This window comes from Entelurus aequoreus, linkage group LG02 (assembly GCF_033978785.1).
Source record: "Entelurus aequoreus isolate RoL-2023_Sb linkage group LG02, RoL_Eaeq_v1.1, whole genome shotgun sequence".
Lineage (NCBI taxonomy): Eukaryota > Metazoa > Chordata > Actinopteri > Syngnathiformes > Syngnathidae > Entelurus > Entelurus aequoreus.
In genome coordinates, this window is record NC_084732.1 from 69,881,592 (window position 1) to 69,903,127 (window position 21,536).

A 21,536-nucleotide genomic window follows, 5' to 3' on the forward strand; every position below is an offset into this window, starting at 1 on the left:
GACCAGCTTGCTAGTAAATAAATACAATTTAAAAAATAGAGGCAGCTCACTGGTAAGTGCTGCTATTTTTAGAACAGGCCAGCGGGCTACTCATCTGGTCCTTACGGGCTACCTGGTGCCCGCGGGCACCGCGTTGGTGACCCCTGACGTAGACGCAGTAGTTCAAATCCACGTTTGACTTACTTGTGCGTAACTCTCAGGGCGTGTCAGCAGCGGCAGCTCGTAAGCTGTAGAGAAATGCGTTCGAACTTGCTGCATCTGACCAAAACGCTCCCTTTTTCTCCATTTGGCACGCCGGTTCTGGAACCACACCTGTATGGGCGACATGATGAGTTGTAGACCTTATTTGGTAATGTTGTGGAATTTCTGACTTTTGAACTATATTTCGTGTCTATTAAGAATGTCTGCTCATTTCATTTCTCTTCTATTCTATACCATTGAAGGACCAGATGTAGGACAAATTTGAATATGGAGTCGCTCTGACCATTCTACAAAATGTTTTGATTGTCTAAGCGTGACTAAGGGATTCAAGGATGTTGCAAAACAAACATGTCGAAAACAACGGGACCTTGGGGCATGGGGAAACAGATAAAATGGCCAGGAGACCAGGACTCTGGAAGATTTGCTTGATTCTTGTGTCCTCCGGAGGACGTTTGTTTGTCTGCATGGACAGATCAATCCAACTTTGCCCTTTTGACTATGGGTAAATAAACTTTTTGTACTAAACTCACTTTTGTTGCTGTTTAAGCTTCGGACAATCCACTAAAGTAACTTCCTATACTAATTTCAGGGGCTTTTAAAATGATAGTGGAACCACAGCATGTTCTTTTTAATAACATACTACATTAATGTGTTAAGGATACATCTTTATGGAGGGTCAAATGGGACAAAATAAGTAAATATTTATTTAAATAATAAAACAAGCACCACCAGACTGTTACACAGTTTTTATTCACAAGCCATCAACAAACTAAATAATGCACAAAAACTGGCCTGTGAAGTAATAGTTATATCTTTGTATCACTTTTTCTATCTTTTTAGGACATTTTTACCATCATTTGAACACATTTTACTGTCGTTTTAATACAAAAATAGCTTATTTGTCATCACTGCATATTTTTTAGGCACTATGTGCTTTCCGTTTGTGTGTGTGTAGTGTGTATGAATGGAATTGTTTATTTCTTAGTGGTTGTTGGTTTTTATGTGTGTACTTCATGTGGGTTTCACTTTGTGCTTTAAACTAAAGCTTGTATATTATTTACAGTGACAATAAAAGGAATCCATCTAATGACCTGAATGTGTCATTAAATCAGGATAATTTGAATCCAATACTTAAATGTGTAATGTATTTAATGTAAAATCATTTAATACATTATTTCAATTAATCATGTAATAAGGTAAGGATTACATTATTAAAATATTCCATGAATCTGTGTCAGGTCTTCATTAATTTATTTTATCTGTCAAACTCACCCACCAAAGGTTCATGAAAATATGTGCAAACCATGAAATAACTGGATTGTAAAATAATTAATTAAATTGTAATATCAATGATTTAAATCATGAAATGATTAAATCCATAATTAAATGATTGAATAACTCAGTGTACTTTTAAATAAAATAAATAAATTACCCGTTTATGTATTTAATTTCAATTGTAATTAATTGGAATTAATTAATTATTAATTCCAATAATCATTTTAAAGTAATATTAAGTCATTACTTAAATATTAAGTAATGACTTAATACCTAAGTCATTACTTAAATATTTATTTAATCATTTTTGTACCATTTGAACTGCCATAAATCTGAGTTCTTCTCAGTGCAAAAACTGCACCACAGTGACGCCTACTCTGTTGAGATTGGCTCCAAAACTTCCGGCCATCTCTGGAAGCTACATAGAGACATGCACCCCTCAGTTTACCATTAGGGCCACAGTGAATGCATAGAAAAAATATGATACTACAAATTTGGGTATTGTTCCAATACTAAGTAGTTAGTTACAGGATTAGTATCAATGCTGATACTGATAATTAAAATTTTCAAATTGATTGAATGATTCATTTGGGGGTTAAATCACCAAAATGATTCCCGGGCGCGGCGCCGCTGCTGCCCACTGCTCCCCAAGGGGATGGGACAAATGCAGAGGACAAATTTCACCACATCTAGTGTGTGTGTGACAATCATTGGTACTTTAATCTTTAATCTTTAATTTTTATCACACTTATAATTAGACAAAAACACTGGATGGTGGGGTAACAATATCAATTAATATTAAACATCTTTCCATCTATTGGTTCTAATTTGAATATTTAGCTTTTTGCCCTTAAAAGCCCTCCTGTGTCCAGGGACGTATTTTCTGAGTTTGTACACAATAACAAAAACTACGCAAATATCACTGTAGTATCGACCATATTGTGATACTATACTTGAAATTGTTACTGTCGATATTTGTATCAACCAACCTATCTTTGTTTGCATTCAAGAGCTTTAGTTTAACGCTTAGCATTTGTCTATTTTTTTGCTGTAGTGTAATACTTGTAAGAAACCCGAGCAGCACAGCTTCCGGTCAGCTCGCCAACACTTGGTGCAACACACCCTATAGCCCCGTAAAGTCAGACCTTCAAAATAAAAGCACACCGGTAAAATTGAGTCTATACTGTTAACATTTCAGGTCTGATCATGTTTGAATATTTCTGAGAGGCGAGTACTTCGAAACACCGAAAATGTGCTGGCCAAAAAAAAAAAGGCAAGGCGGGTTCTCTAAACAAGCTTCACTCACACAACAAAATGAAACCCTGCACTTCACCTGTGCTTATTTGCAAAGTGACAAGCGCAGCGTTGCCCACGCGTCTCCTAACCATGTTTGGCATGTCCGCCGTGTAATGAAAGCGTCGCTGTGTGTCTGAGTGACCTCACGGCAGCTGAAGGCGGGAGGAGAGTCCGCCGGTGTGTTGATTGGCCGAAGCAGTCTGGCCTCATGGAGGCTTCCAGTATTTCACACATCAGATCTTAACGTGGAAGATTAGGAGGCAATAACTGGAACGTTGAAATGTGAGGTTGCGACTTAGCTTTGTTTGCATTTTCCTTTTTCATTTCCTGCACACTAAAGCTGCTTTTCAGACTCCATAACTGACCCGGGATCAGTTTATACCTGTCTTCCTAAAGCATCATGATTCATTCGCAGCGCAATGTGTTGCTTATTATGAGTGACTGTATGTGTACATGTTGCACACACTGTGTCGTGACAGTAATTGGTAAAGACCCTGACAGCTTAAGTAGCTGCTGGACTCTCAATGAGGCTTTATTTATGTTCCAGCCCGAGACAGAAAGGCCAAATAGGCCCCAGCAGGAGAGCTGCACGGGCCCAGGAACACTTTGAAGTGCAAGAGCCGCTCGGAGGATTGATAACCCGCCTCCGCTGTCACTCATGTCAGCTGAAAAGAAATCTGAGGCTCAGCCTGGCTTCGGCTTTCCAACACCCCCAAAAGCACCAGTAATGTGACGGAAAACACTTCCAGCTAGTGTTGCTGTTCATTAAATGCACATTTACACTCCGATATTCTTATTGTATAAAGCGGAAACTCTGTTTTCTTTCCAAAAACGAATCGGAAACTAAAGCAATTTTTCCCATAAGAAATCATGTAAATGCAATGAATCGCTTAAAAATCTGAACACATATTTTTTAGAAATGATAGTTTTACATGCACATAACAATGCAGAATACATATAAACAATGAATTAAACAACCAGCCAATTGGTTCATACTTGCGAGGTGCAGATCGATCAGCCATCGATCAGTATCGGTTGATTTTCGTGAAAATTTCGGCATTGCCCATTGCTGTTTTTCAATGTTGATCACACATGCCGATCCCCTCTGGCTGATTTATTTTTAGTCTGCCGGCTGACAAGCGGCTAGCAGCTAATTATGTGTCTCAATACACAGTGTGGAGCCGCTGCATCACGTTAATAATAATCACTTCCATTACAGCAAATAAACTGCATTTCTTAGTATCTTTAGTATCATTATCATGTATCACTATCACTGGAGGACGAGGCTAAACATGTTACAGACTGAGAGCAAGCCAGTCGCAGGAATACTAATAGCTAAGCTAACCGCTAAACTATATTGACACATCACCAAGAAATAAGTGCTTAGTAAAGTTCAAGAAGTGTAAAAGGGACCACGTTCCAACAGAAAGTAAGCAGTTTAGTCAATTAACAAGTAAAATATTAAGAGTTAGCGAGATGATAATACAACAATTGTTTGTGTATCAGTATTGTCACAATTAGTAAATTAATGAAGGAGTTTTATAAATCCAATAGTGTTGATCACCTTCTTTTTTAAAGTGCTGGCACTCACAACTCGTCTTTGGCCCAACAGTGGCTTATTTTGCGTTACATGAAAATGGGGGCAACATTTTGGTGTAAATATTTGACAATAAAACATGATCATGAAGTAGCACTGTACTTTACACTGGATAATTACCACAACATCAGACCTACATTCTAATGAGATGCAATACATGAACCCTATCAGAAAGTCTGCCTTTGAGAACTGTGCCTAATATCTAACCAGAATACAAAACTCTCAAAATACTAAAACTAAAAATACAACCAAAATACAAAAAAGCTCTCATAATGATATAATGCAGTTCTACTTTACTGCAAACTGTAATAAACTAGTCTTATGATGTTACATTATTACATCTATTGCATTGTTATGAATGATATATACCATAATAATATCTCAATTATTGATGACAGAAAATAATTTCAGTATGTACCATTGGAGTTATTGGTTCTCAAAACATGTTTCACCAAGTACCACCTCAGAAAAAAACTTGGCCATTTAAGTACCACCATAATGACCAACATTAAAATACAGTAACATAGTAGGCCTAAGTATTTGTTAAAAGCAAGGCTGATGTTTTATTTAACAATTATATGTAATATTTTTGTCCACTGTAATAATATACAAGTTTGAACAGTAGCGCTATCATTACATCCTTAAAGAAACGGCAGAGCACTCTTGTCATAAAGAGGATCTTTGACTAGCAGGCTTTTTTGCAGTAGGTGATAAAAAAAATATCACAGCCCTTCTGTTACATAGATGATCTTTGACTAGCATTTTCTTTTTTGTAGTAGGTCATTAAAAACAAAGGATCTTTGACTGGAAGGTTTTTTGCAGTAGTTGATACAAATAAAACAGTCCTTCTGTCGTATAGATGCTCTTTGACTAGCATTTTTTTGGCAGTAGGTCCTTAAAAACGGAGGAGCCCACTGTCGTTTTGTGGATCTTTGACTAGCTTTTTTTTTTTTTTGCAGTTGGTCCTCCAAAAATGTCAGCGCGCTCTTGTCGCATAGAGGAACTTTGCCTAACTTGATTTTCTAGTACATCCTTTAAGAAACGGCAGAGCACTCTTGTCATAAAAAGGATCTTTGACTAGCAGTTTTTTTCCTCCAGTAGGTACTTAAAAAAAACACCAGTGTGCTTTTGTCTTATTAGGGATCTTTAAGCAGATTTTTGTAAACACCTGAGCACTCCTGTTTTATAGACAATCTTTGACTAATTGTTTTGTTAATATGTCCTTAAAATAATCTGAGTGCTCCTGTCATATAGAGGATCTTTGACTAGCATAATTATTTTGCAGTTGGTCCCTACAAATGTCAGAGCATTCCAGTCATATGGAGGATCTTTGGCTAACAATATTTTTTTTTTGCAGTAGGTTCTTAAAACCAGCAGAGTGCTTCTGTAATATTAGGGATCTTTGACAAGACAGATGTTTTATTTAACAATTATATTTAATATTTTCGTCCACTGGAACATTATACAAGTTTGAACAGTAGCGCTGTCTTTGAATAATGGAAAATAAAACACTGCACTTTTGATTGAGTGATTCTTTAGCGTACCACGAGAGGTAGCCTGTGTATCTCTAGTGGTACACGTACCACAGTTTGAGAATAAATGGTTTAACGTCATTAAAGTATTTGTCATTAGATTGTTTAATGTAATCCACTGTGTTTTATTCCACGCCATGTAATTATATATTCATACATTTTTTATTTCAAATGCAATGGACATCTTAGACAAACTAAAACTAAACAAACCTGCAGTATATTATTATATAGGAAAGTACAAGGAAAACAAAAATAAATACTCTACTCTACTATAGTATGACAGAAAAAAGGAAAACTGAAACCAAACAAAAAAAATATTACAGAAAAAATAAAAAAATAAACAAAATATTCTACTATACTCTATTATTACATAAAAAAGGGAGAAATAAAATAAAACCAGAAAAAACTCAACACTATTGCAGAAAAAAGGTAAACTGAAACAAAAATATATTCTATTATTACAGGAAAAAGGAAAACTGAAACCAAACAAAAAAATATATTACAGAAAAAAAGACAAACTAAACAAAATATTCTACTATACTCTTATTATTACATAAAAAGGGAGAAATAAAATAAAACCAGAAAAAAACTCAACACTATTGCAGAAAAAAGGTAAACCGAAACAAAAATATATTCTATTATTACAGAAAAAAGGAAAACTGAAACCAAACAAAAAAATATATTACAGAAAAAAAGACAAACTAAACAAAATATTCTACTTTGCTCTTATTATTACATAAAAAAGGGAGAAATAAAATAAAACAAGAAAAAACTCAACACTATTGCAGAAAAAAGGTAAACTGAAACAAAAATATATTCTATTATTACAGAAAAAAAGAAAACTGAAACCAAACAAAAAAAAGAAATTACAGAAAAAAAAGACAAACTAAACAAAATATTCTACTATACTCTTATTATTACATAAAAAAGGGAGAAATAAAATAAAACAAGAAAAAACTCAACACTATTGCAGAAAAAAGGTAAACTGAAACAAAAATATATTCTATTACAGAAAAAAGGAAAAACAAAAACAAAACACTTTATTATACCCTATTATTATTATTTAGAAAAAGAAGGCTAAAACAAAAAATGGTCTATTTTATTATTACGGAAAAAGGAAAACCAAAACCAAAAAAATACTCTATAACGATAAGTATAACAAACTAAAAATACTCTATTATTACAGACGTATTGTTCATGTTTCTTTTGTGCTGTGTGAGCTCCCTGGACTGACAGGATGGAGAATCTGGGAGATGTGGTGTTGTCGCAACCCCTGACCCTAGACCCCTGACCCCAGCATGTATCGGTAATGCATATGACTCCAATCTGAACTTACTTTCTGTCTTTGGAAGCCGCAGAGAGAAAAAGCAAACAAAACCAGACAAGATCTTTTTTTCATTAAAAGTACTTCTGGTTAGCGGGATCCAAATATCGATAGTGTCGATACCGATGGCAGTATCAGTTTTGGATCGGTACCCTCATTTGCGGTATCGCCCCACCTCTACTTCCACCATTTATTTAGGACGTGTTACATAATGAGTTTTAATGACAGAGACGCTCCATTCATGCACCGTAGGTCCTTTCGCGTGTGAATGCAATAGAGAACACTTCTCAGCCCTTTTATCTTTTTACCGCGAGCGTTTAAGAGGGCCGCGGGGAGAGCCGGAGGCCGTAAAGCTGCAGCATCTGAGCCACTTGGCTCTGATTGTGAGAGCCTCACGGCGGGCTTCACTGAGTTATAACCTGCGGGCGCACGCACTTCCTGTCTTTTGCTCTCCCCTTTTGTCATTGGCTCTCATCCCCGCTCTTATCTGCTGCCATGTGGAGCCCTCAGTTGCCATGTTGGAGCTTTCATTAGTCGGAGCAAAGCGGCAAACGTGGGTCTGAGTATCACTGCCTACCCTTTGCTCGGGGGGCATTTGGGCAGAGTTTCACACCTCAACCCAGGAGACCCCAGCAGGGACACATTCTTGTCTGGACAGGAAGTTAATGAAAGAAAAACACTGGCAATCCAAGGGCTTAAGTCAGGCCTGTTCAGCTTAGAGTTCGCACTACGTCAGCTCTCCAAAAACAGCAGAGCACTCTTGTCATTTAAAGCAGGGGTCTCGAACTCGCGGCCCGCAGACCATTTGCAGCCTGCTGGCCCATATTTTGTGGCCCTCAACTTAACTTGGTTGTTTACTGTGATTGTGGCCCTGCACACCCTGGGTGGCCAACAGTTAAATATATTTATACAGCACTTCTAACACACATTGTGCTACACAAAGAGCAACTTCCTGTAAGCAAGCAGTTCCAGAATATAACATTTTCACATCCATAATGACTACCATAGCCCAGGGTCAAAACAATAGTAGTCATTTGGTGAAAATGTGGTTCTGAAGTGAATACCTTGTGGGGACCACCATCACCCAGATGATTTGAGTTCGAGGCCCCTGATTTAAAGGATCTTTGACTAGCAGGTTTTTTGCAGTAGGTGATAAAAAAAAATATCAGAGCCCTTCTGTCATATAGATGACCTTTGACTAGCATTTTTTTGTTGTTGCAGTAGATCATTAAAAACAAAGTAATTTTGACTAGCAGGTTTTTTTCAGTAGGTCCTTAAAAGCCTACTGAAATGCGATGTTCTTATTTAAACGGGGATCGCAGGTCCATTCTATGTGTCATACTTGATCATTTCGTGATATTGCCATATTTTTGCTGAAAGGATTTAGTAGAGAACATCGACGATAAAGTTCACAACTTTTGGTCGCTGATTAAAAAGCCTTGCCTGTACTGGAAGTAGCAGGCGATATGCGCGTGACGTCACCAGTTGTGGAGCTCCTCACATCTGCACATTGTTTACAATCATGGCCACCAGCAGCCAGAGCGATTCGGACTGAGAAAGCGACGATTTCCCCATTAATTTGAGCGAGGATGAAAGATTTGTGGATGAGGAAAGTGAGAGTGAAGGACTAGAGGGCAGTGGAAGCGATTCAGATAGGAAAGATGCTGTGAGAGGCGGGTGGGACCTGATATTCAGCTGGGAATGACTAAAACAGTAAATAAACACAAGACATATATATACTCTATTAGCCACAACACAACCAGGCTCATATTTAATATGCCACAAATTAATCCGCATAACAAACACTTCCCCCCTCCCGTCCATATAACCCGCCAATACAAATCAAACACCCGCACAACACACTCAATCCCACAGCCCAAAGTACCGTTCACCTCCCCAAAGTTCATACAGCACATATATTTCCCCAAAGTTACGTACGTGACATGCACATAGCGGCACGCACGTACGGGCAAGCGATCAAATGTTTGGAAGCCGCAGCTGCGTACCGCGTTACACATACAAATTAAACAAAATGCTTATGGCAACATTCTGGTTACGGCGTACTCACGGTACCGTGTCTGCGTATCCAACTCAAAGTCCTCCTGGCATTGGCGTTGTTAGGCCTATTTTAGGGGGGCTCAAGCCCCCCTAAAATGTTCTTAAGCCCCCCTAAATAATTTGGTGTTAAATTTTTTTTTTTTTTTTACAAATACATGCCGACATATTCATTATAAAGTGGCCCGAATATGAGTTTAAATAAATAATCATATAACCTGTCATTATTCACTCAGTTTCCCGTCACTTTATAGCGTAAGGTAGAGAGCCCTTTTAGTGCGTCGGTATCCAATCCATTCCTCTTGTTCATATAGAAAATGCCCACATCACTCAAAATCCAGTCCGCATTTTCTATGCAACCTTTCTTGCGGTCCTGCAGGTGTACGAATCACATTAGCACACAGCACTGCAGAACAAGAACCTTGTGTCTGCAATTGTAAATAATTTAGTTTTTAAGTTTTGTGTTTCTTGTAGAATCTATATAAAAGAATCTATATAAAGTAATATACATTAGCCTATTGTTAAAATAATGAAAAAAACATAATTAAATATATTTGTTTTATTGTATTGTTACATTAATAGCTGTTGTATTATTATAGGATGGCTTGTTAAACATTTCATAGGATTTTCAGAGGGTGGAAAAACCAAGACATTTAATATAAAATGTAAAATGAATAAATACATAAAAAGAAAAAGAAAAAAAATGGTTAGAAGCCATCGTCCCGGGGAGCATTTAATTTCGTGCCGTGCATTTTTTTTACCGTCCCCGGGACGACGGGACTACGTTAATTTCAAGCCCTGGAAGTTACATTTTATTGTTTGTATTATTTGTTTCAGCATTGCACTTTGAAGACGGTCCCTCAGCTTTTTGACAGCTTTGGCTCTTTTTCAGATCAGGACTCTAAGTCTTTCTTATTTACAGTATATATAAAAGTTTCTCATTTCTATTCAGACTTCCATATATATTTAATTTCCTTAACGGCTTGCCATAATATATATATATATATATATATATATATATATATATATATATATATATATATATATATATATATATATATATATATATATATATATATATATAATATATATATATAAATATATTATATACAAGCCAAATTATCCCGATCCAGATATTACTTTAATTCAAGTAATTAAGTAATATTTCCAGGGCTTGAATTTACAACCATTTTAGTCACATATGTGCCCAAAATGTAATCTGTGCAACTTCAAAATATTTGGGAACAAAAAATTATTGTATTGTGAGCTAAAGTGGTGGCATTAGCCTCTATGTTGTGAATGAATAACATAGAGGCTAATGCCATGACTTTCATTGTGTTTCACTGTATCTTGAAGGATCATGCAAGTCATTGTTTCTTGTTGATGATGAAAACAAAATGTCACTGTGCAAACCCATGTTTGTTGTTGTACTGAACACAGATTGAAAATAAACCCACTGAAATAATAATAATAACAATGATTAATTTCTAAGTCTTTGTTAGCCGTTTGTGAAGTTTTGTGCTTGTGCGCTACGTTCGCTCGCATCCTGTGCATCTCCTGGGGGCTAAGCCCCCCTGTCCTTAAAAGCTAGTGACGCCCCTGCCTCCTGGTAAGAGTCTCTGTTGTCCCAGTTCTCCACAGGCCAATGGTAAAGCTTGACAGTCATCTTTCAGGAATGTAAACAATGAAACACCGGCTATGTATTTGTGTTGCTGCAGCCGGCCGAAATACACCGCTTCCCACCTACAGCTTTCTTCTTTGCTGTCTCCATTGTTCATTGAACAAATTACAAAAGATTCACCAACACAGATGTCCAGAATACTGTGGAATTTTGCGATGAAAACAGACGACTTAATAGCTGGCCACAATGGTGTCCCAAAATGTCCTCTACAATCCGTGACGTCACGTGCAGGCGTCATCATACCGAGACGTTTTCAGCAGGATATTTCGCGGAAAATTTAAAATTGCACTTTAGTAATCTAACACGGCCGTATTGGCATGTGTTGCAATGTTAAGATTTCATCATTGATATATAAACTATCAGACTGCGTGGTCGGTAGTAGTGGGTTTCAGTAGGCCTTTAAAACCAGAGGAGCTCACTGTCATTTTGTGGATCTTTGACTGGCTTTTTATTTTATTTTTTGCATTTGGTCCTCCAAAAATATCAGTGCGCAGGAACTTTGCATAACTTGATTTTGTAGTACATCCTTTAATACAGTGTTCCCCAAACTTTTTTCCACCAGGGACCGGTTTAATGCATGCATTATTTTCACGGACCGGCTTTCTAAGTGTGAATTAGCCTTTGCCCACAATCTGGCACATTCAAATGTTATATATCCATTGATGTGCATTGTCCCATTACAACTACAATGGAGTTGTAATATACATATATTAACAGGCTTATTGGTGTGTTTAGTGGGACAGGCGAAAATTAAGTCTGAAAAAATGTGGTAGTTTATAAATTAATTAATGTTTCTGTGCGGCCCGGTAGCAAATGCGTCACGGACCGGTACCGGTCCCCGGACCGGTGGTTGGGGACCACTGCTTTAAGAAATGGCAGAGTCTTCTTCTCATAAAGAGGATCTTTGACTAGCAGGTTTTTTGCAGTAGGTGATAAAAAAAAATATCAGAGCCCTTCTGTCATATGATCTTTGACTAGCGTTTTTTTTTTGCAGTAGGTCATTAAAAACAAAGGATCTTTGACTAGGAGGTTTTTTGCAGTAGTTGATACAAAAAAAACATCAGAACCCTTCTGTTGTATAAATGATCTTGGATTAGCATTTTTTTTGGCAGTATGTACCTTAAAAACGAAGGAACACACAGTCATTTTGTGGCTCTTTGACTAGCTTTTTATTTTATTTTATTTTTTTTGCAGTTGGTCCTCCAAAAATATTAGCGCGCTCTTGTCACAAAGACGGACTTTGCATAACTTGATTTTCTATTACCTCCTTTAATAAACGGCAGAGCACTCTTGTTCTAAAGAGGATCTTTGACTAGCAGGTTTTTTTGCAGTAGGTGATACAAAAAAAAAAACATCAGAGCCCTTCTGTCGTATAGATGATCTTTGACTAGCATTTTTTTGGCAATAGGCCCTTAAAAACCGAAGAGCACACTGTAATTTTGTGGATCTTTGACTAGGAGTAGGTCATTAAAAACAAAAGATCTTTGACTAGCAGTTTTTTTGCAGTAGTTGATAAAAAAAACCCCTCATCAGAGCCCTTCTGTTGTATAGATGATCTTTGACTAGTATTTTTTTTCAGTTGGTCCTCCAAAAAATATCAGCACGCTCTTGTCGCATAGAGGAACTTTGCCTAACTTGATTATCTAGTACATCCTTTAAGAAACGGCAGAGCACTCTTGTCATAAAGAGGATCTTTGAATAGCAGTTTTTTTCCTCCAGTAAGTCTTAAAAACGCCAGTGTCATATTAGTGATCTTTGAGCAGATTTTTGTAAACACCTGAGCACTCCTGTTTTATAGGCAATCTTAGACTCACATTTTTTGTTAATATGTCCTAAAACAAATCTGAGCACTCCTGTCATATAGAGGATCTTTGACTAGCATATTTTTTTTGCAGTTGGTCCCTACAAATGTCATAGCACTCTTGTCGTATAGAGGATCTTTAACAAGCATTTTTTTTGGCAGTAGGTTCTTAAAAACAGCAGTGCACTCCTGCCATATGGAGGATCTTTGACTGGCTTTTTATTTTTTGCAGTTGGTCCTTAAAAATGGCAGAGCACTCCTGTCATATAGAGGATCTTTGACTAGCATTTTTTTTTGCAGTTGGTCCCCAAAAAAATGTCAGAGCACTTCTGTCAGATAGAGAATCTTTAACTAGCATTTATTTTTTTGCAGTTGGTCCTTAAAATGGCAGAGCACTCTTGTCTTATAGAGGATCTTAGACCCTGATTTTTTTGTAGTAGGTCTTTAAAAACAGCAGAGCACTCCTGCTGTATAGAGGATCTTTGACTAGCTTTTTTTTTTTTGTAGTAGGTCTTTGAAAACGACAGAGGGCTCCTGTCAGATAGAAGCTCATCGCCTAACTTAAAAAAAACATTCTTTAAAAAAAAGTCAGAGCATTCCAGTCATATAGAGGATCTTTGGCTAGCATTTTTTTTTTTTGCAGTAGGTTCTTAAAACCAGCAGAGTGCTTCTGTAATATTAGGGATCTTTGACTAGCATTTTTTTCGGTAGGTCATTAAAGATGGCAGAGCATTCCTGTTATATAGAGGATCTTTGACTCACATTATGGTTTTGCAGTAGGTCCTTAAAAATATCAGCGCACTGCTGTCGCAAAGACAATATTTGCCCAACTTTTTTGTAGTACATCCTTTAAAGTGGTCCTATTATGCAATTCAACTTTTCTTACCTGTTGGTTTTTGTGTATTTGGGATCCCCATAAGTCCTGGAAATGTGAAATCAAACCGTGGAAGCCTGGCGGAAATATTTATAAAACAATATTACCTTTTTCCAATCTTGCTTCAAACGTGTCCCGTTTGGAATTTGAGACTTTAGTGACATATTTTGCTTAAGTTACAGATATCTCCATTTATGATAAATGTTCACACAAGAAGCTTTGCACGAGTCCGCCATTTTTATTCAGTTGTAGTTCAACGTTGTAGTCAAAGAGTTCCTTCTTTTTCTTTATCCTCTTATTGTGGGGCAGACTGGCTTGTACATGCACATGTATCCTCCGCTGTTGGCATTTCTATGCAAAGTAGCGTATAGTTCTAACTTATATCTGGCAGTAGACTCGATATGTAAGCGCTAAAATCTACAACAAAGATGGCGGGGAGAAGACGCAGTCAAAGGGGCTTGTTATGTAGACCAGTGGTCACCAACCTTTTTGTAACTGCGGACCGGTCAACGCTTGAAGATTTGTCCCACGGACCGGGGGGTTTGTGGGGGGGGGGGGGGGGTATGGTATATATATATATATATATATATATATATATATATATATATATATATATATATATATATATATATATATATATATATATATATATATATATATATATATATTATTTATTTTTGTCATAAAAAATACAATCATGTGTGCTTACGGACTGTATCCCTGCTGACTGTATTGATCTATATTGATATATAATGTAGGAACCAGAAATATTAATAACAGAAAGAAATGAATGAGTGTAAATGAGGGAGGGAGGTTTTTTGGGTTGGTGCACTAATTGTAAGTGTATCTTGTGTTTTTTATGTTGATTTAATTTTAAAAAAAAAAAAATTAATTTGTATTTATTTATTTCTTGTGCGGCCCGGTACCAATCGATCCACGGACCGGTAACGGGCCGCGGCCCGGTGGTTGGGGACCACTGATGTAGACCACAAGGAAGTGTTTTAAATGTAGAAAATAAATCCCGATACGACCCCTTTAAAAAATGGCAGAGCAGTCCTGTCGCATAGTGGATCTTTGAATGGGCTTTTTTTTTTTTTCTCTAGTTCCTTAAAAACAGCGGAGCACCCCTGTCATACAAAGGATCTTTGACTAGCATTTTTTTCTTTGCAGTTGGTCTTTAAAATGGCAAAGAACTCCTTTCATATAGAGGGTCTTTGGCTAGCATTTCTTGCTCAGTATGTCCTCAAAAACGGCAAAGCACCCCTGTCACATCTTTGACTGGCTTAAAAACAGCAGAGCACCCCTGTCATATAGAGGATCTTTGACTAGCATTTTTTGTCTTTGCATTAGGTCCTTAAAAACCGCAGAGCACTTCGGTCATATTGAGGATCTTCGACTCGCATTGTTTTTGTAGTAGGTCTTAAAAAACAGCAAAGCACCCCTGTCATATAGAGGATCTTTGACTAGCATTTTTTTTACAGTATGTCCTCAAAAATGGCAAGACACTTCTGTCACAGAGGGTCTTTGACTGGCTTTTTCCTGCAGTAAGTCCTTAAAAACCGCAGATCACCCCTGTTATTTTGAGGGTGTTTGGCACAGATTTGTTGTCTTTGCAGCAGGTCCTTAAAAACTGCACAGCACTTCTGTCTTATTGAGGATCTTTAACTAGAATTGTTTTGCAGTAGGTATTTAAAACAGCAGAGCACTCCTGTTATGTAAAAGATCTTTGACTTGCATTTTTTTTTTTTTTTTTTGCAATTGGCCCTCAAAACAATATCAGAGTGCTCCTGTTGCAGAGAAGATCTTTGCCTAGCTTTTTTTTAGTACATCCTTTCAAAAATGGCATAGCACTTCTGTCATATAGAGGATCTTTGACTAGCATTTTTTTGTAGTTGCTCTTAAAAACAGCGGTGGGCTCTTGTCATCTAGTGGGTCTTTTTTGTTTGCAGTAGGTTATCCAAAAATATCAGGGCGCCCTTATCACATAGAGAATCTTTGCCTAACTTTTTTTTTTGGCCGTACATTCTAAAATGCCATGCCTGTTATATAGAGGATCTTTGCCTTGCCTTTTTGTAATGTGTCCCTAAAAACAGCAGAACACTCCTACCACTTAAAAGATCTTTGTTTTTGCAATAAGTCCTTAAAAAACATCAGAGCACCCATGCCACATATAGGATCTTTGGCCAACGTAGCATATTGTATACAGTTTATGAATTTCTCTGAGATTAATGAAGTATTTTATGACTATATTATTTATTTATGACTATATTATCCATTTAGGGAAGTATAAGTCTGCCTTGCATTGACATTTTATACGACTGGCTTAAGTTGTCCGGAACACACACGCACACACACACACACACACACACACACACACACACACACACGCACACACGCACACACACACACACACACACACACACACACACACACACACACACACACACACACACACACACACACACACACACACACACACACACACACACACACACACACACACATCCTGTCCATCTCCTAGAAGAGAAATGTTTTGCATTGCAGCAGCACAAACAGACCGCATGCAAACTGCAAAGGGGGCCAAAATGGTGACGCTTCAGTCTCAGGGGTTGTGTGGTGCAAACCTGGGTCTGACCTGGCGCTCAAGGAAAGGATGTTTATAAACGTGCCGCTGATCACCATCAAAACACGGCAGAGTTGAGCTCATCTCCTCATATGCTGATGAAAGCGTGCGCTCCAAAAACACAACATGTGAGGCCCAGACCCCCAGCCCCCTGGGCCCCCTGGGCCCCCTGGCCTCCCCCACTCCCACATCGCCAGATTAATGTCTCAGAGCGTTTTTCTGTGAGTGACGTTATCTGTACAAGGCTGCAGATGTTGAAGGCACCACAGACTTGTCTTGCTTCTGAAAGCATTTCTGAAGTGCTTTTATTGTGAAAATATGGACCAATAATATAATTTAAGATTAAAGATACCAATGATTGTCACACACACACTAGATGTGGTGAAAATTCATCTCTAACATACCACTTCCTGGTATACCCGGTGTTGTGCACTTCCTCACAAACCCCATTCCCATCATGCCGTTTACCCCTGTGCTAGTCTTCATTCACCCAAAGAATGTCTGGGATTTCATGATCTCAGTCCGCATGTATTCTTCTGTTGTTTTTTTTTTGTCTGAAGTCCCGCCTTCCTGCGTATGCTGACGTTTGTTGTCATTTGTGAACTTCGCAGTCGCTGCTCAATACCATCATTGCTTGTTGTACATGCCAATCAGTAACATTAACAGTGGAAAGAAAAGACCGAGTACGTACATTGTAATCGTTTATGTCGACGCCCCTCGGACTGGCTGACTCATGTCAACATAAATGGTTGTCGATGTAACCGAAACCCCCCAAAAACCCCTTCCTTTCACATTTACTTGTGATTTGTCAAGACATAGGAAAAATGGCCAACAACAGGGCTGCAACGATTAATCGATTGAAATCGATAAGAAAAAAAGCGTTGATTTATATTTTGTTGCAACGAAAAATTGTTTGAGGGTACTGTAAATAATAAAAAAAATATATTTAAAAAATGGACAGAATGGAATGGCCGAAACTTGAAATACGCTAACATAGTGACATTAGAGACGAACAGCAGAACTTTTTATTTAAATTTGTATTAATGCACATGCGTTAACACTGCAAAATTGATGTGCAGCTATAAAAAAAAAACGAGGAATATGGCAAGCAGAATTTTTTTTGTTTATTTCAACTATTTTCCCCTAAAATACACATTGAGGATATAAAGCTGTGGTCCCCAAACTATGGCACGCGGGCTGGATATGGCCCGCCAGCGTCCAAAATCTTGCCCGCGGGAACTCCCAAATTTAAAAAAAATGGTTTTATTTTTTATTATTATTTTTTAATCTGTCCTTTCTCGCCCATTCATCAATCCATTGTCTACCGCTTGTTACTCTTAGAGTATGCATGTGTGTATATATATATATATATATATATATATATATATATATATATATATATAATATATATATATATATATATATATATATATATATATATATATATATATATGTAGCCCGGCCCCCCGCCACATTTTTTTAACCCAATGCGGCCCCCGGGTCAAAAGTTTGGGAACCCCTGATATAAAGTGTCTTTTACGAAAATTAATTGGGCAAAATAATTTATTGATTACTGAAATAATCGACAGCTGCAACCCTAGTAGATAATATTTTTTAACATATGGCAGTTAGTTGGCATTTTTTTATTCTTAATAGGTCTGTTAACGTTAATGCATGCGATTATTAAAAATAATTATTGCATTAATCATAAATGAATTAAAACTAATCGCACTATTTGTTTGACCGCATTGTTACACGGGCAGTGATCAGGCCGCACGCCAGTGCAAACATGAGTGAGGAGAGTCCCAGCGGTGTGCAATTTCGCTTTAAAATTATCTCCGATGGACCTTTTGATAGAAGTAAGGTAGTTTGTACATATTGCAGTGACCAAGTTTCTTATCATCGTAGCACGTCAAGTTTAAAATATCATCTGAAAGCAAAACACGTACTTGAGGATGCCGCTCGCAAGAATACTAGCACAATGGTTGCAAACAAAGGACGGCAAACAACGCTGGCTGAGTTTACCCGTGTCAATTTTGTCAACAAGAGTACCTCAGATAAGTTAAACAAGGCCTTTGCAAAATGGATAGCCACTGCATGTCGGCCACTGAACATCGTTGAAGACCAAGGACTGCAAGATATCATGAATATCGCCACAGGTGACTCCTCGTACAAACTACCTTCGAGGCGAACAATTACTAGGATTCACAATAACAGCAAGTTACAACTATTGGCTGGTGCTGAATTTATTTCGCTTACTGGATACCATTAGACCTCGATACATACATTAGATACATACATACATACATACATATATACACACACACATTTATATATGTGTATATATATACATATACATATATATATACACATATATATATATATATATATATATATATATATATATATATATATATATATATATATATATATATATATATATATTTACTGTATATATATATATATATATATGTTTACTATATATATATATATCTAATATATATATATATATATATATATATATATATATATATTATATATATATATATATATATAATATATATATATATATATATATATATATATATATATATATATATATATATATATATATATGTATATATATATATATATATATGTATATATATATATATGTATATATATATATATATATATATATGTATATATATATATATATATATATATATATATATATATATATATATATATATATATATATATGTATATATATATATATATATATATATATATATATATATATATATATATATATATATATATATATATATATATATATATATATATATTAGGGCTGTGAATCTTTGGGTGTCCCACGATTCGATTCAACATCAATTCTTGGGGTCACGATTCGATTCAAAATCGATTTTTTTTTTCCAATTCAACACGATTCTCGATTCAAAAACGATTTTTTTCCCGATTCAAAACGATTGTCTATTCATTCAATACATAGGATTTCAGCAGGATCTACCCCACTCTGCTGACATGGAAGCAGAGTAGTAGATTTTTGTAAAAAGCTTTTATAATTGTAAAGGACAATGTTTTAGCAACTGATTGCAATAATGTAAATTTGTTTTAACTATTAAATGAACCAAATATATGGTTTGTGTGTTGTCAAGCTTATGAGATGCGATGCACGTGTAAGCCACTGTGACACTATTGTTCTTTTATTTTTATTTTTATAAATGTCTAATGATAATGTCAGTGAGGGATTTTTAATCACTGCTATGTTGAAATTGTAACTAATATTGATACTGTTGTTGATAATATTCATTTTTGTTTCACTACTTTTGGTTTGTTCTGTGTCGTGTTTGTATCTCTGCTCAATTGCTCTGTTTATTGCAGTTCTGAGTGTTGCTGGGTTGGGTTTGGTTTTGGAATTGGATTGCATTGTTATGGTATTGCTGTGTATTGTTTTGTTGGATTGATTAATTTAAAAAAACAAAACGTGAGAATCGCAATTCGAATTCGAATTAAATTTTTTCCCACACCCCTAATATATATATATATATATATATATATATATATATATATATATATATATATATATATATATATATATATATATATATATATATATATATATATATATATATATATATATATATATATATAATCATACATCATATATAATATATTAAAACCGTTTTAATAGCTTCAGCAATTTGTACACATGTTCATTATGACAGTCTGAACAGAAAGCATCAAAGATCACATACAGCAAGATGCAAAGGTTTTCGGTCATTTTGATATTTAGGTCCCATTTTTGGTGTGGATTTGGGCCTTTTTTGTTTGTACTTGGTGTAAGGTTGTAATCGCTAGTCAAAAAAAGGGCCGCGGGCCACAAATGAACTAGACAGTAGTTATATTGCTGCTGTTGTTTCAGGCTGCTGAGAGATAATGATGAAGTCAACAATAATACACGACATGTTGACACAAGCAGACTAGTTTTTCATCGAAATGTCTCATTCGGCACTCAAATTTAAAGGCCTACTGAAATGATTTTTTTTTATTTAAACGGGGATAGCAGATCTATTCTATGTGTCATACTTGATCATTTCGCGATATTGCCATATTTTTGCTGAAAGGATTTAGTATAGAACAACGACGATAAAGATTGCAACTTTTGGTATCTGATAAAAAAAAGGCTTGCCCCTACCGGAAGTAGCGTGACGTAGTCAGTTGAACATATACGCAAAGTTCCCTATTGTTTACAATGATGGCCGCATGAAGTGAGAGAGATTCGGACCGAGAAAGCGACAATTTCCCCATTAATTTGAGCGAGGATGAAAGATTTGTGGATGAGTAAAGTGCAAGTGAAGGACTAGTGGGGAGTTAAAGCTATTCAGATAGGGAAGATGCTGTGAGAGCCGGGGGTGACCTGATATTCAGCTTGGAATGACTACAACAGTAAATAAACACAAGACATATATATACTCTATTAGCCACAACACAACCAGGCTTATATTTAATATGCCACAAATTAATCCTGCATAAAAACACCTGCGTGTTTGTTATGCTAGCTCCTAGCTCCTCTGCTAGCTCCTAGCTCCATAGAACACGCCAATACAATTCAAACACCTGATAAACACACACAATCACTCAGCCCAAAAGACCGTTCACCTAACCCAAGGTTCATAAAGCTTATATATTTTAAAAAAGTTACGTACATACGCAAAAAAAAGTTGCGCACATGCGGTCAAGCGATCAAATGTTTAGAAGCCAAAGCTGCATACTCACAGTAGCACGTCTGCGTCTTTGTCATCCAAATCAAAGTAATCCTGGTAAGAGTCTGTGTTGTCCCAGTTCTCTACAGGCGTCTGTGTATCGAAGTCAAAAGTCCTCCTGGTTAGAGTCTCTGTTATCCGAGTTCTTCCATCTTGACTGCATCTTTCGGGAATGTAAACAAAGAAGCGCCGGCTGTGTACTGTTGTGGCTGACTACGTTCGAAAAATACGTCCATTTCGCACCGACAACTTTCTTCTTTGCTTGCTCAGCTTCCTTCTCCATAATGCAATGAACATGATTGAAACAGATTCACGAACACAGATGTCCAGAATACTGTGGAATTATGAAATGAAAACAGAGCTTTTTCGTATTGGCTTCAATGTGGAAGGCATACCCGTGTTCGCCGGGCTACGTCACGCGCATACGTCATCCTCAGAGGCGTTTCGAACCGGAAGTTTAGCGGCAAATTTAAAATGTCACTTTATAAGTTAACCCGGCCGTATTGGCATG

General features: G+C 36.6%; 1 protein-coding gene across 1 annotated transcript in view; it reads right to left on the reverse strand.

The window, feature by feature from the left end:
• Positions 1 to 21,536, reverse strand: part of LOC133638661 (homeobox protein aristaless-like 4) — a 56,358-nt gene that overhangs the window by 3,356 nt on the left and 31,466 nt on the right. Inside the window, exon 3 of the mRNA XM_062031494.1 lies at positions 184 to 312. Within this exon, the coding sequence (XP_061887478.1) occupies positions 184 to 312 (129 nt within the window). The remainder of the gene's footprint in view (positions 1 to 183; positions 313 to 21,536) is intronic.